General features: G+C 31.6%; 1 protein-coding gene across 1 annotated transcript; it reads right to left on the bottom strand.

Annotated features, from left to right (window-relative positions):
• Positions 1 to 236: 236 nt before the first annotated feature.
• Positions 237 to 15,459, bottom strand: LOC144967721 (cell cycle checkpoint protein RAD17-like). The gene is made up of 18 exons (XM_078905288.1): positions 15,381 to 15,459; positions 12,465 to 12,618; positions 11,154 to 11,292; positions 10,811 to 10,962; positions 10,308 to 10,382; positions 9,660 to 9,807; positions 8,737 to 8,962; positions 7,891 to 8,016; positions 6,608 to 6,677; positions 6,260 to 6,368; positions 5,005 to 5,199; positions 4,325 to 4,413; positions 3,530 to 3,676; positions 2,668 to 2,817; positions 2,270 to 2,309; positions 1,616 to 1,696; positions 1,177 to 1,234; positions 237 to 682 (listed from the first exon to the last, which is right to left on the bottom strand). The coding sequence occupies exons 2-18, from the start codon at positions 12,525 to 12,527 to the stop codon at positions 538 to 540; spliced, it is 2,013 nt and encodes a 670-aa protein (XP_078761414.1). The 5' UTR covers positions 12,528 to 12,618; positions 15,381 to 15,459; the 3' UTR covers positions 237 to 537.
• Between the last annotated feature and the right edge of the window lie 2 nt (positions 15,460 to 15,461).

Genomic DNA, 15,461 nt, shown 5'->3' with positions numbered 1-15,461 from the left:
GATTTTAGGTACTTTGCATTTTTAAAAAGTACCTTACAAAAAGAGAAAGAAAAAAAAAACCAGCCTATAATTAAGTCAGGTGAAGAAAAAAAAAACCCACCATAGGTACGAGTATTAGTAATGAACTGATTAAAGATCAGTGAACAATTGTTACCATCTGTTTCAAACTACGGAAAAAGGGAAAATATGGTGACAGCTAAAAAGGACTAATTTTTTTTTTTTTAATCTCAGAATAATTTTTTTTTTTTTAAAAAGAGAGAGAAGAAATAAAGAACAAACGATAAAAGGACGAAAACATACAAAGACATTGATGAGTCATGGTTTCAGTCATCAAAGTCCTCTATCACAAAACATCAAGACTGAGGTCATGGTTCAGTCTCAAGTCATCTTAAAAATACAGACTTTGAGTCATGTTCGTCATCAAAGTCCTCTCACAAAATCATGGTCCTCCTCTGTGCCTTTTACAAATTTCAGACTCCCTATAGTCCTCATCATCTGCCTCCCAATCAGAACCCCATTCAGCTTCATCAACCTCTGTCATGACATTACTACCAATGGCATCTGACCCCTTGGGATCCTCTTCTTTGCTAAATGATGTATCTGTTTCAATAGAAACCACCTCGCTGTCATCCTCAGCATCTTCTTCAACAGCCTCTTTTTATTAACGCTCAGCTGTGCAAGACTGTTTGTTGTCACAAAATACTGATGTACTGAAAATAGATTGTCATCAGTTTCAATCAGCTGAATGATGTAAAATAAACTTTAAAAAAAAGACTAAAAAAAAAACTAGCAAGCTAGCTCCAATAGAATAGCAGACAGAGTATCAACTCTGTCCACACTTTTTGGACCCATTAAAAAGCTATAATTAGTATAACTTGGATGCCAGATTGTCAGTTTTTGATTCATTTTTCATTATTTAACTCTGAAAAAACTGATGCAAGAGGGTTCTTTTTTTCCTTACGAACGTCACAATAATTACCTTTTGGCACACTCAAATATATAAATTAAACATGTAATTTCAAATAGCGCATTTCCAAGAATCTTGCTTCATGACAAAATGTTCTCATACTGGCAGCTGACAGCTCTATCTCCCGTTTTTAATTCATACAAATCTTTGAACAAAAAGAAAAAAATTGAGGCCTGTAAGATTTCTGCTGGAGATAACTGGCAACTTACCCAAAAATATTGCTTCTTCCCGAAAACTGTGTCATCTGTTGCACAAACCGTATCTGCCCTATTGAAGAAAATATAATATTAAATACAGAAATAAAGACAAAGAAAACCCAAATAACACATACAAAATTGTTCAATAAATAAACAAACAGTCAGTGATGATGGAGGCAAAAAGGTCAAAATGGAGGAAAGAAGTTTGTCCTGCTCAAATCCTTCCAATTAAATGGATGTTAAGACTAATTGAAATATCAAAGTTCCCTGCTTAGAATGTATTAATGATACTGGAAAAGTGAATTCATCACATAAAAATAAGTTCCAGATTCATGCATTCCATTTAAAGAATATGTCAGAGAGTAAGAGAAAACGGATCTTTTTAATATACAGGAGACTTAACTACGGTACTTTGTACAAAGAAAACACTCAATACCTAAATGAAACATACCTGGATCATGAAGAGTTGGGTTGGTAAAATGAATAAAGGGAATAACCTCTGTACACAAAACCTCTGGTTCCCAATGTGTCCCTGCAGAAAATATATTTTCTAATATCATATGTTTACCAAAGACATGGAACATGATATCTATTACCCTAGAATAGTGTTTTGTAATTCCATGGAGAAATCCTGAATGGGTGGTATGACAGTCTGTATAACATACGTATAAGTGATCAAAATAGCGATGGTAAATATTTCAAATATCATGAAGGAACACATTTGAACACTTCCATTGAATCTCTTTTTTGAATTTGCTATGCATGGTGATAAATGAGATCACCATGATGTTTACCTCTGAACATAAATAATATTTGCTTTGGATCTCTGATAGGGTACAAAATTAAAGCATGAAGTTTGCATTTCCAAAAATTAGCTAGATTACATGAAACAATTGTATATGAACTATGTCCCTGTAATTATAAATTTTTAATAACGAATGTCAAACACATTTCAGCTATAGCAATTAGTTATTGAAAAATAAAATTTTATACAAACTGGGGAAAAGTAGAAATAAAACCTGTTTGCAGGAATGTAGCAGAGACAGTTAAAAAAATTCAGAACATTTTAATTCTGGTAATTAAAAGGAGTAATTGAATGACTTACCCCGAAAAAGCTGCTTAGCACTCATGACATTTTGTTGAGCCTGAAATGAATTTTAAAAACAATTTATATAAACAGAGTCAAACTGAATTTTAAAATTAAAATTAAAGTAATTATAAATCCAAAAGCCCATGAACACAAATTTATCCATCAGTCAAAAGATAGCACCCAAAAAAAAAAAAAATGTCAAAAGATGATCTTCTCAAAACAAACAAATAATTTTAATTTTTCTTAGAGTTAACAAAAGCAAAATACAATTTTTTAAAAAGTTGTGGTAGTTGGCCTTATGTGTAAAATCATTTCACTGAGTTTTCATCTTTTATATACAATCCTAGTGTTACAAACCTGTTTTTTAAAATATATATATATATATATATATATATAATCCTAGTGTTACAAACCTGTTTGACTGTAGGAAACCACTGTGACTTGTGAAGTGGTCGCCAGCCCTGGTTTTTACGGATAGAATCGTGATGGGACATAGCAGAGTTGGAGTAAATGAATCCACGAGTTGTCAGGGATATGGAGTAGTTCTCCAATTCTTGTCTTCCCTGGAATTAAAACAAAATAAACGACATTGGATTAACAACTAATGGACAATTTTAATGACACTTAATCATGAATTGAATACTTTTTGATGGATGGTTCCATTCAAAATTATATTCATAGTATAATTTAGACTATTTAGAATACAACAGTTACTCATACTTTTAATTTTAAAAAGCATCAACAACGGAGGAAATAATTTTTTTTTATTTATGGCATCATCTGCCTTAGCATAATACGTCTATATAACAATATTAAATCATCCTTAAAGGAAACACAATCTTTAAATTCTATCTTGAAGAAGAACTTGTTAAATCCTTACAACCAACTTTAACACAGCCTTATGTTCATCTTGCAATAAACCAGTGTCCTATCCAAAGGGTAACAAACAATTCCTATCATCCTTTTCACACTACAGAAACCAGGATAAACTCCCGTCTCTGTGGGCCTAACGGCACTGAAAATCTACTTATTTTATGTTCATCTAACACATTACACCAAAAAAGTGGAGAAAAAAAAGACATCTACACAAAAGAGTGAATGCTTTAGCATTTGTAAATTTAGCTTCGCAAAGCCATATGTATAATTATGCAATATTAAATAACATTTTTAAAATCAGTAAATTACTTCATTAACAAATTACATTAAAATTAAAAGCAATGTTCAAATCATAAAATGATTGTAATTTTTCATTCTCTTGTATGAATTTAGCCTTACAGTCCAAAGAGCTGATATGTTGTCAGCATGACTAAAATATTCTGTGGCTTTCTCCAAGTCCTCGACTGAGCTCATAAAATTTACATAGTTTTCGTGGAGGAATGATGTGAAAAAATCAGCGGAAATATGGACCTTGGACACAATTTCCTGTAATATCAAGAGACAATATAAATTTCTATTAAAAGAAAAATAGAATGTAATATATTATAAACACCCAGAGAGCATGTGATTCTATTGTTCAAGAGTCAACTTTATGGTAAGTCATTCATCTTATCTTTTATTCAAGAAAAAAAAAAGTATGGGAGAGCATGTAAGGAACAACTCCAGTAAGAAATATATAAGTTCTTTATATCTATTAGTTATTTATATAAAGGGAAATAATGAGGCGGAAAAAATAGGAAAAGACAAGTATTCATTATTTTCCATTAATTCGTTTCAAGTGTGTCTTTTATAAGTTCTTCTGCATAATATTCAAAACTAAAAATGTTTGTACCAAAATGGAAATATTATTTTTTTGTACAATATATCCAGAATAAATTGGTGAACTTATGTTTGATTTACTTTTGGATCTTTCTCTAAACTGAATTAAATAAAAGGTAATCAATAATCCTTTGAATAATAATCTATTTAAAGATAATGGATATCTCACATCATAAATTATTAGCGATATTCTTCGTATCATAAATTAATAGCGATAGTCTTCTTACATATCATATATGTTTGCAAGACAATGTATCTTTCATTTTTATTGCATATAGCAGGCCACTTGAAATATTTATAGAAAATAAAAATCACCTCTGGATGAAGAAGAAGTGGATCTCTGTCATGGCATGATGAGTGACTGGGCATCTTTAGATGATCGGGAAATTCAGTAGGATTTCCTCCTGATAAAAGAGAGAAGTCATACCTAATAATAAATCATGTCAAGAAGTCAATAGAGAAGTATATATATATATATATAAATAAATAGGTTTCACGATTTTATTCTATCTATTCTTATGTTGATAGTTTTAATTTTGAGAGAGAGAACAAAATTTGAAAAGAAAAAAAATTCTATATTAAGCAGTCTTCTAATTCAATAAAAAAGAAAAGAAAAATAAAGGCTTGAAAAAATTAACCTTTACAAGCAGTGTTGCTTAATAAAATCAGCAATTTTTCATTGTTTAATTAATTAAAATTTAGATGTTTTGATATTTACATTCTTTCAAACGTTTATTTTAGGCAATTGTCAATGTAAAAAATACATTTACATAGAATTCACAATGCTGTGATGTAGAAAAGACAATATAAACATCACAGGATTGAAAAACAAGTTTCTGAATTCAACTTCAATGATTAATTCATTGTTTCTGCTTGTGATTTAACGATTTTAATGATGATAATAATTAAGATGACGACAATGATGACACAAAGGATAATTACTGGTGAGAATAATGTGATATAAAGAAGGACAGGCTAATTTATGATAATCTTACTTTTAAAGTACAGGATCTTGCCAACGGCATGAAACAAGAAGACACTTGTATCTTTCAGACCCACAATGGCTTGCGTTTCATCTGATGTCAACGATGACTTGTTCTTGCCCCGATTACTCTTTTGCTTTGAGGAAAAACTTCCTTTCTTCTGCATTTTACATCCAGATTCTTTAATTTCAGCAAGACTAACAGACTCTGTGAAATCCAGAAAATTGAATAATCAGACTTTGTATAATATCTTATAAACACATACTACACCTGGTAAGCAGACAACACTGAAAATGTGAACGCTTACATTAAAAGAACTTGCAATAATTCTAGGTCATTTCAGGAACATATCATTCATAGATGAATACATTTAAATAAAATACAGGGTTTGACAATAAATAAAAACTAAAATGTGTTTCCTTTCATCATAATTCGCTACATAATAATTGAAGAATTCAATACTTGAAGAGCCTACTGTCAAAGTACTGAAGTCAGCGTAACTTAGTTTGAGAAAATGAAGGTTAAAGTTTGGATTTGACTATAGCAAATATATAAAACACAAAATTAAATTACTCAGGTAGGAGGGGGGGGGGGGGGAATTCAGATAGCTATGTAGCTATGTAGTAGAGCTTTTGCTTCACATGCAAAGGGACCAAGATCGATCCCAGATATCAATCCAACCCCTTGTCCATCCAGTAGTGATTTGTGAGCTGGATCTGTTAGATCTAGTGGAAAGTACTTTGCGATAGACTAATATCATACCCAAAGGGTAGCAAGCAATTGTCCATTTTACCATATAGAAACTAGGATGAACTCCAGCTCTATGAGCTTAATGGCCCAGAAAGACTACTTTTTAAAAACTTTACTTTGAGGCAGGGGTCACAGATAACACTTATCATGAAAATGATTAGTGAGTTCACTAAGGTAATTATGCTTTAAGTTTATCACTTATTAATTTAAAAATTATCAAATGTGACTCGAGTACAATAAGTAATGGGGTCTTCAATTAGTTTTTATTTTCAATAAAATTAAAATATTGATTTTTTAAATATATTTATTATTTTAACTTGCCCCTTTTGAATTTCAAGACAAAAAAACCTAATAGAATTGCCAAGGCGTCATCAAAAGTGAAATGGACAAATGTCACAAGGTGGCCAATAGCTATAGGTTACTTTCTCAACACAAAAAAAAAAAAACCAAAAAAACAACAAATAAATAAATGCCTAAATGCTGGGTTTAAATCTAGATTTTCTAAAATTTCTCTCACCTTTTTTACTGCAGGCAAACTGCAACATATTGAGAGCAGCTCTTATATCCCCAGCACTTCCTTGGGAAATCATTTCCAGCACCGAATTACTTGGAGGAAAAAAGTTTTTCTGTGAAAGAAATATTACTTTAAAAGTACACACGAAGCTGTGAGACGTGTGAAAAGTTTTTAATGAAAAAAAAAATAAACAAAGAAATTAAATAAATAAATAAAAAAATTTTTTAAATTGATAAATATAAACATTTAAAAATTAAAAACAAATAAAAAATTTTAAATCACGAAAAGTGCAATTTTCTTAACACAAGTGAAGACAACAGTTCGAATCATTATCAAAAGTGTGAATATTACCTGGCCAGAATTGAGAGAGATCACTCTGTTCAAACATTTCAACATCATTGTGGGAGCCACTGGATTTACACTGATAGAAAAATGTACAAAGCACACATCGCATTAACACAGAGTTTTTTTAAAAAACAAGCATCGAAAAAAAAAAAAGTATTTTTTTAAAATCTTGAGCTTTTACATAGTGCAATATCCATTAAATAATCTCGAAGCGCTTTGAAAAAGGGCTATCAAATCAACAGCAACATAAAACACGTAGGAAGAGACATGATGCCTGTGAGACACTATCATAATTTTTTTTCCACTGGCAGAGATATAATTGTCACCAGCTAGGTGCTCAGTTTACAACCGAGTGCTGTAAGAGAATGTAAGAAAAGAGCCTTTTCCAAGGATTCAAAGTTATACGACTAAGACTAGGGCTCGATCGGCAGAAGATGTGTGTCATATCACAAGACTATGATGCTGCATAAGAAAAGTGTACTACTTCTGCAATCCTTCTTCTGCTGTGACGTTCTTGTCTGTTACCTGATTGAAAAAACAGTTGCACTATTTCATCAATGATAAATAACCATGTAAGACAGTCTAACAGTAATAAAATGTTTATGTGGTTTACAAATTTAACACAGAAAAAAATTGTATAATCAATAACTTTTAATTTACCCGAGCAGTGCTGATGGTGACAAAAAGTTTTTTAAAAAGAGTAAATTTTGAAAGAATGCATGTAAGCCCCATTTTTACTGCACCCCCACTTTTAAAGAAATTGAGATGATAAACATCATTGATACTCTAGCTAACTTCTAGAGAGTGGGAAACTACACCTATTTGTTCCACCACACATCATACCTCTCATTGTCAGTACACCTGATTGGGGGAAATGTAATTTTGTAAAAGGAGGAAATTCCTCCTCTGACTACAAAATCATAGATTTCCGCGGATCCGAGGAAAACCATCAGAACTGACTAAGATAAGATTCTAATTCAAGTATACAGGTAAAATGTATATTTCAATGTTCAATCCAAGCTGATTGGAGGCTTTGAATGTATTGCATAATATCCCACTTTCAAATAATTAAATAATAATCTATGGACAAGATACTTCAAAATCATATCAGATTTATGATGTTATAGAATACCAACTATCATTATTCAATGAAAATATTGATTGTTTTCTGACAAATGAGTTCAAAAGATACTCTTGGCTGATCAGTTAGAAGTAACAAAATGACGGAATACATAATTTAAAATCTGGACAACAAAAAACAAAAAAATATTTAATTTCCATAATCTTACTTTATGTGATTGATATGAATTTCACTTTGTAGGTCTTTAGGAAATAACTTGAGCAAGCTCCCTTCTAAGGTGTTAGTTTCTGTTATAATAAATATAAGAGGGCTTTGTCCAGTTCGGTGATATTTTCTGTTGATAGAAATATGCAACCAGGTCAACTATTGCTTAAAATAATTATAATGGCAATAAAGAAAGATTAGTTAAAATTTATTTCTGACCTCCCTGGCCACCCAGCAGCGATTGGGTAGCCGAGTCTGTAAGATCTGAGGGAAAGTATGGGATCAATTCCTATTGTCCATTTCACGCCATAGAAACCGGGATAAACTCTGGCTCCATAGACCTTATACCTCTTTTGTGAAAAATGATAAAATGTCAGACTGGAGTAAAATCCAAATCTGTGTGTAAAGGGTTACAAGCTGAAAGCCTGTTTGGTGACAAAATGAAAGTCACTCCAAGTTACCATAGTAAAAAATAAATTCTGGGATGCAAGCCTAATATATCTGCTTATCTATTAAGTAATTTAAAAAAAATTTTTTTAAAACTAGAGATATAATTACACTTTACAAAAACCTATTCATTAAATTACAAACAAATCAATAACAGAGAGAATTATTCAGCCGTGGAATAGCTTGACTGATGAAATTGTATGCACAATTAATTTAAAACTCGACTTGACAAATACTGGAAGGAGCAAGAAACACTATATATATATATATGACAACAGACAAAAAACAATGGCCGTTTCAGCTCTGGCCTGATAAAGAACAACTGGAGTCCAGCAAAAAGAATCTAGAAGAATTTGTGCTGGAAACCATCACTAAGTATTTAAAGTAAGTAAGTATAGCAAACCTGAGTATTGTATGAAGTTGCGATGTATCTCTGAGGAAGATATTTGGTAGTTCCTCAACCATTATCACAGATTGTAATTTATTTCTAGTGCTGGGATCTTTGTGTGTATTTTGAGACCCCAAACAAGCTAGTGGATTGTATTTGTTGGCTCTTAAAAGGAAATTAGAAAACTGAGTAACTTGAGATTGGCTAGTATATACATCAACTTTTGAACGGTCTCTGTGTGCTGAGGGGGGAAAATATTGATAACACATTTAATGACATATGAAACACAAACATACAAAAAGAAAACAAACAAATTACTAATGATTAAATTTGTGTACTTTTCGTTTCAGTGGTAAATGTTAACCATTTATGTAAATAGGCTTGAGGACCAAAATGAAAATAGTTATACAACCAAAAGACTTTTATTTTTAGAAAGTGAAAATAATTTGATCAAAATTAATTCAAAGCACTATTAAAATATAGAGAAAGGTTAAATCTAATAACTTAGTGATCTAACACAACCTTCTTTGTTTAACCAGCATCACGGGTGTCATGTTTTCTTTATCATTTATTACTCTTGTTCCATACAGCATTGTCCTTCTCACTTTCTTATTCTTTTTCTATAAATCTACTGAATTTTAGTAGAAAAAAAAATACAGAAGAAAAAATATAAGTCTTCCTCCATATCACTCAAGACTGATCTGAAACACCTGTTTCACTCGACTAGGCAATATCAAGGAGTATTCAAATTCAAGTGTGTTTTTCAAAGTAACAGGGATGAGATAAATTGTGTTACCAGTAAAGACTAGAAATTAAGAAAAGTGTGCATGATATAAGGCCAAATAAAGCAAAGAGAAAAAGATAAGAAAACCCCTCAATCAGAATTTATCTTATACCGCTTTTCAGTAGTTTATCACTGATTCCAACTTTTCACTTACTGATTGTGGTGAAATCTTCACCAGTTTGAACACTAGATGTGTTCTCCCAATGCTGTATTGTCACATTCAATTCCTCACACAACACATTAACACAAGCTGTCTTTCCTGCACCTGGAGGGCCGCTAAGGATGAGAATTGGTGCATTGTGCTGCAGGAACAACATTGAAAAAAAAAATTCAAGAAAAGTAGAGAAAACAGCATGAATAATAATAATTTATTTATATGATTATTAAATTTATTTTTACAAATAAGATAGCAGAGTTTAAGAATGAAAACAGAGCAGTCCCTTGTCTTCGCATGTTTCTTAACAGAATTTATCAAGTAGCTGAGCCTATCCGAGAATTGGGTCATCAGAACAGTGTCATCTGCTAAGCCCAGTTCATAAATAGCCCTGGATATGGATGTCATCAAGATCATTTCAGTCACTCTGTACCTCTCTCATGACTGATGGTATGTAACATTGCCTTACACCTCGCCATGCACAACCAAGAAAATAACAGAAATTCAAATCATAAAATGGAACTTGGAATATATATATATATATATATATATATATATATATATATATATATATATATATATATATATATATATATATATATATATATATATATATATATATATATATGACAGAAAACAAAAGCAAACCTTATTCACTGCTAAATTTTTGGTCAACCAGTCAAACATTTCTTCAATCTTCTTCTTATGAACAGCCAAGTCAACCTGTAGAATATAAAACGAATGTAGCATTCACCTCCCTATTGTGAACAGTCAAGTCAACCTATTCGATATAAAACAAATGTTTCAAACATCTCCCTCTAATAAACAGCCAAGTCCATTTTTAAAGATTTACAATGAATACACCGTACTATCATAAGACAATTGTCAGTGACAATATTTGAAATATATATATAATATATGGATATATATATATGTAAGGTTTTGGAATCAAAACAAAGGACAATCAATTCCATTTATTATACCATCACTTTCAATTTAGCTTAAAAGTTGGCTCAAAGCACTTGGTAATACTAAAACAAATTACTCTTATGTAAGAGAAAATTTAATTAATAAATATCTACAAGTACTTAAATATAAGTATTGATATGGTGATGTTGATGATTACTAGATGTTGCCAAGCATTCACTTACTCTGGTAGAAGGTCTGTAAACTTCAGCCCATAAATTTGAGGAGATGTTTTGATTGACATTGACTGGCTTAGATTCCAAAAAAGGTCTTGGTCGCTTACGTGATGACTCGTCTTTACAAAAGCTTGGAAATAGTTTTTGTGACGATGATATATCTACAAGGACAGGAAATATTAATCAATAACACATACAAAACAAAATCTAAAAAAAGTGAAAAGTCTGTAAATATCATATTGTGTGTGTGTGTGTGTTTCTTTACAAAGAAAAATAAATAAAATACAACTTTTATTAAGTAACATTAAATAATATTTCTGTCTAAAAATATCTTAATCTCATATATTCATACCTTTTTTACTCGATTTGGTGATAGAACCTGAAGCTCTTTGGCTCTGTGAAGATCTCAATGGTGTTTTGCTGGGCTGGGAGAAACCAGCAGAGAAATCATCAAATGATGATGATACCCATGTTGCCATCTTCATTGCAGCCTAATATCATTACAATAAAGAGAAAGAGAGTAAAAAAAGGAATTAAATCACTCACAACATTTACAACATCGCAATTAATGCTAATGTGTGTGTATGCTCTCTAGCAATAATAATGTTAGGTGCGCAATCGACTCTGAAAAAAGGGGGTTAAATTTGCTCTGGCTTCGTTAAACTTTTTTTACACCATTAAAATCATCATCAATAATATCATATTATCTATCTAAAACAATTTGTTTGTAATTTCCTTTCAGTTTTTTGGTGCAATCATTCATTAAAATCTTATTGTCAAACAAAACAGTAAATGTTTCGAATGTGAAAAGCTTACACCTCTTTATATGTACAAATGTTTCATTCATCAAATTATTGGAACTTAACCTGTATATAAACTTAGTAGGTATTAAAATCTATTACAGTAAGTATAAATAATTGTGTAGCAAGACCCTTATCCAAACTAAATGTATCCCTATCGCAATGTTTCAAACATCTGTTTTTACCAAAAAAAAAAAAAAGAATATGAACTAATCCAGTCGGAATAATCGATCCTAAATTAAATTCAGTAAAAACTATCTGATAAAGACTGGCAGAGTGTAACTGTTTTTTTGTTTGTTTGTTGCTTTAGGTCTCTTCCAACACAATTGAGGTTATATGAGAGACCGCTGAAACAAAAAAAAACAAGCAATCTAACAAAAATAGTACAAATGTAAATCAAAATCATAACCTAAAGATATCATAAGCTAAATTATAAATAACCAAGAACAAACAGGCAGAGGATTTACAGAAAAAAAAATATCCCCTGTCAAAAATACAATCACAAACCAAAGAAGCAGGATAGGCTAGTAAAGAGAAGAAGAAACGACATCACTATCGGATCGTACACCCATGCGAACATCATAGGTATATGATTCAAGGGTGATGCTCCCATCCAAGAGTGTAACTGTAAAAAATGTTTTTTAAAAAGTAAATAATAATAATAAACAGATAATAGAGTCAAAATTCAGAGCCAAATTGCACAAAACCAAATATATAATTCACAATTCTTGTTGATTACAAATTTATCTATTACCTAGAGCTTCTCTTTTTAATGCCTTTCATAGAATTAAAAATTCAGTCCTCTTTTCTTTTTTCTTGTTTTGGTCTATTCTTTATAAAAGTGTACAAGCTTTATTACAAACCTTAGGCTTTTTTTCGACCTTGACAATCATAAGATCCTCATCATCTTTTTCAAGCTTGTTCATGGCTCACAATCCATTCAATCATTCACTCTCACATATATATTCAATTTGAGAGCAAAGTGGTGTGTGCCTGTGAACAATGCTGGGTTGAAATCTAATCAGGAAAGAGTAAAATGTTACCAACTAACAGCAAAAATACAATTTGCTACTGTCATAAACAAATCTAATCCAGACTTGCCAATCATCTTCAACCATTTGAAAAGATATATCATATTTTTCATAATATACAAGCTACTTTTCTCAAATGTTTTTAACAAAAATCATATTTTCATCACGTGGAACCATCCAAAATTTTTAATTTAACATTCGCTGAATTTATGGAGACTTATCAAGCTAGAAGAGGGAAGGAAAATCCTAAAAAAATTCTATAACAATCATCTATCTGGCTAGTCAGATACTCATCAAGGTGGAGACGATATTTAATGACCTTCAACTATTCCACCTTTATCATTTTCTTCCTTTTGTCTGAAACCTGGCTTTTTGCATTCAGAACATTTTAGTAATCAATCTCATATTATCATATTTTGGACACAAAAGCGTAAAAATGAGAAATCATACTGGTTGTCAAGTCTGTTTCATCAGAAAAAAAAACAAAAAAAAACAAAACATTGAGCTTTTATACAGCGCAATATCCACTAAACATGCTCAAAGCGCTTTATAAGAGGTCCCTGGCCAACAGCAACATTTAACATGTAGGAAAGGACAAGATGCCTGTTAGGTGATATTATAATTTTTTTCCGGACAGAGACAACGCTGTTAACAGACAGGTACTCATTTTACACCTGAGTACGATGAGAGAGTGAGTAAAGAGCCTTCACCAAGGACTCAACTATGGCCGAGCAAGGATCCAAAAGACCACATAGCCGCACAGCACAATCAACATTAAGGAATATTGGTAAGTAGTCCAATATTTTTTTCAAAAGAGCTTGTAAAAATAAAAACGAAGTGACTAGATATCGCTCTAATAGTAAGAGAGCGACACCTAGATATCACTCTGATAGAGCGACACCTAACATAACACTAAATTTCGCTCCAGCATTTTGTCAATCGCAAAAATAGAGTCACTAAAATTATAAAAAGGAATACATCTTTAAACCTTGTTTTTGATTTTGCTAATATTATGCAATTTACATTAAAAACTAACAACACAGAAGTTGCATAACTCATATTTTAAAAAAATTTCTTCTAAATAGACATGAAAAATATCTCCACAAGTCGGGTGGATCTGTAACATAATAGTTAAGCTGTTTGACTCTTTATTAGCAGGTCCTGGATTCAAATCCCAATGGGAACAACATTTTAAAAAAATATCAATTCCTTTGCTCTTTTACTTCTATTTATCTGTTTCCTTGCTTATTTATTGATATTTGTTTAGTTATCGTTGTTCTTCTTCTTACTGTTTTTCTTTGATTTTCTTCATTTTTTCTTTCATTAATTTTATCATGTTTTAGTTAACAAAGTCAATGCGATCAATGCAAAATTTTCTGAGCGATACATAGCAGGTAACACTGGATATCGTTCAAACATAGAGCAACACCTATTAAAAATGCCTGCCAAAAAGAAAAGTCCTTCAGTCAGTAATTATAATTATAAGAGCCAGAATGAATGTATCCCTGTCGTTACTGTTACTTCTACAGCAATAGGGACAATAATTAGCTAGTTGTATTTGTATAGGTAGCGTCAATTGCCAAGGACCTTGACAATTGTCAAATCGTCAATTGCCAAGGACCGTGTCAGTTCATCAACTACGCATGTGTACTTTTAACTGCCACGGAGTACCTTTAGTGTCACGAAGTGATATATTGCCACATAGTGATGTTATTAATATTAATTAATACTCTCTTTTACTCTCTGTCATTTTCTCTTTTTTTTCTCTCTCACACACTATCTCTCTTTCTGTCTGTCATTTTCTCTTTTCCCTCCCTGTGCCATTTTTTCCTTTGTGTGTGTATTTCTCTGTCATTTCCTCCTCTCTCTCTCTCTCTCTCATATTTCCTCTTTTTGTCACGGACCTTGCCAGTTGGTAAATCGTCAACTATTTAGAATTAACTGCCACGGATTTATCTTGTTGCACAAATGTTTTACGTTAATTGTTCTTTATTAAGACGATGTGCAGTATATTTCCTTTAAAAAAAGGAAATCTTACTTTTTTTCTTTTTTTTTTTTTAATCTAGGACTTGACAGGGATTTGCCACTTCATTCTTCTGGGTTTTTTTTGCTGAATCCGAAATCAACAGCATATTTTGTTTTGATTTTGATATTATTTTAACTTGTCTTGGAATTCGTGAAAAGACATAAAAATTAAAAACAAAATTTCCACAACGATTGACAAGGAATGAGTGAATGGCATGGAAGAAAGTAGAAAGTGATGTGATTCGAGATTCGTATGCGCGCAAATCGAGGCTCGACTGAAATCACCACATGCAGCTGAAGAGTTCCAATTTGACTCCTTGGCAGTTGATGAACCGTCAACTACCAAGGACTCACTCCTTGGCAATTGACACTTCCATTTGTATATATATACTGTATAATCACTGGCCATTAAAGCTGACCCGTCTGTCAATAATCACAGATCATTATTCACAGACACAGACTAGACCCGACCCGTCTGCCAATAACAATAAAAATAACATAACAATAACTTGATTGTAACACTACTAACAGTAACAGCCTTATTAATTTGATCTCATACTCATACTCATATTATACTTTGATGAAAGTGTTAAAAGCGCTAGATAGGTTTAGCTGAGAAAATCGGTTCATTTCATTTAGAGAAAAAGACTCTTTGAAGCGCACCTCGCTTGTTTGTTTTTTTTTTTAAAACTGGCTAAGTGGTTTATATCTTTTAAAATTTACCATTGACTGTCGATGAAACAATAGATTCATGACAAATGTTTCACTTTCGTTTTCATCAAGACAGTCAAGTTGCTTCCCCTG

Source organism: Berghia stephanieae, chromosome 1 (assembly GCF_034508935.2).
Source record: "Berghia stephanieae isolate SIO BIC M18660-M18661 chromosome 1, UCSD_Bste_1.3, whole genome shotgun sequence".
In the NCBI taxonomy this organism is placed as follows: domain Eukaryota; kingdom Metazoa; phylum Mollusca; class Gastropoda; order Nudibranchia; family Aeolidiidae; genus Berghia; species Berghia stephanieae.
Note: the sequence above shows the minus strand (reverse complement) of the source record. Positions and strands in the feature narration are given on the sequence as shown.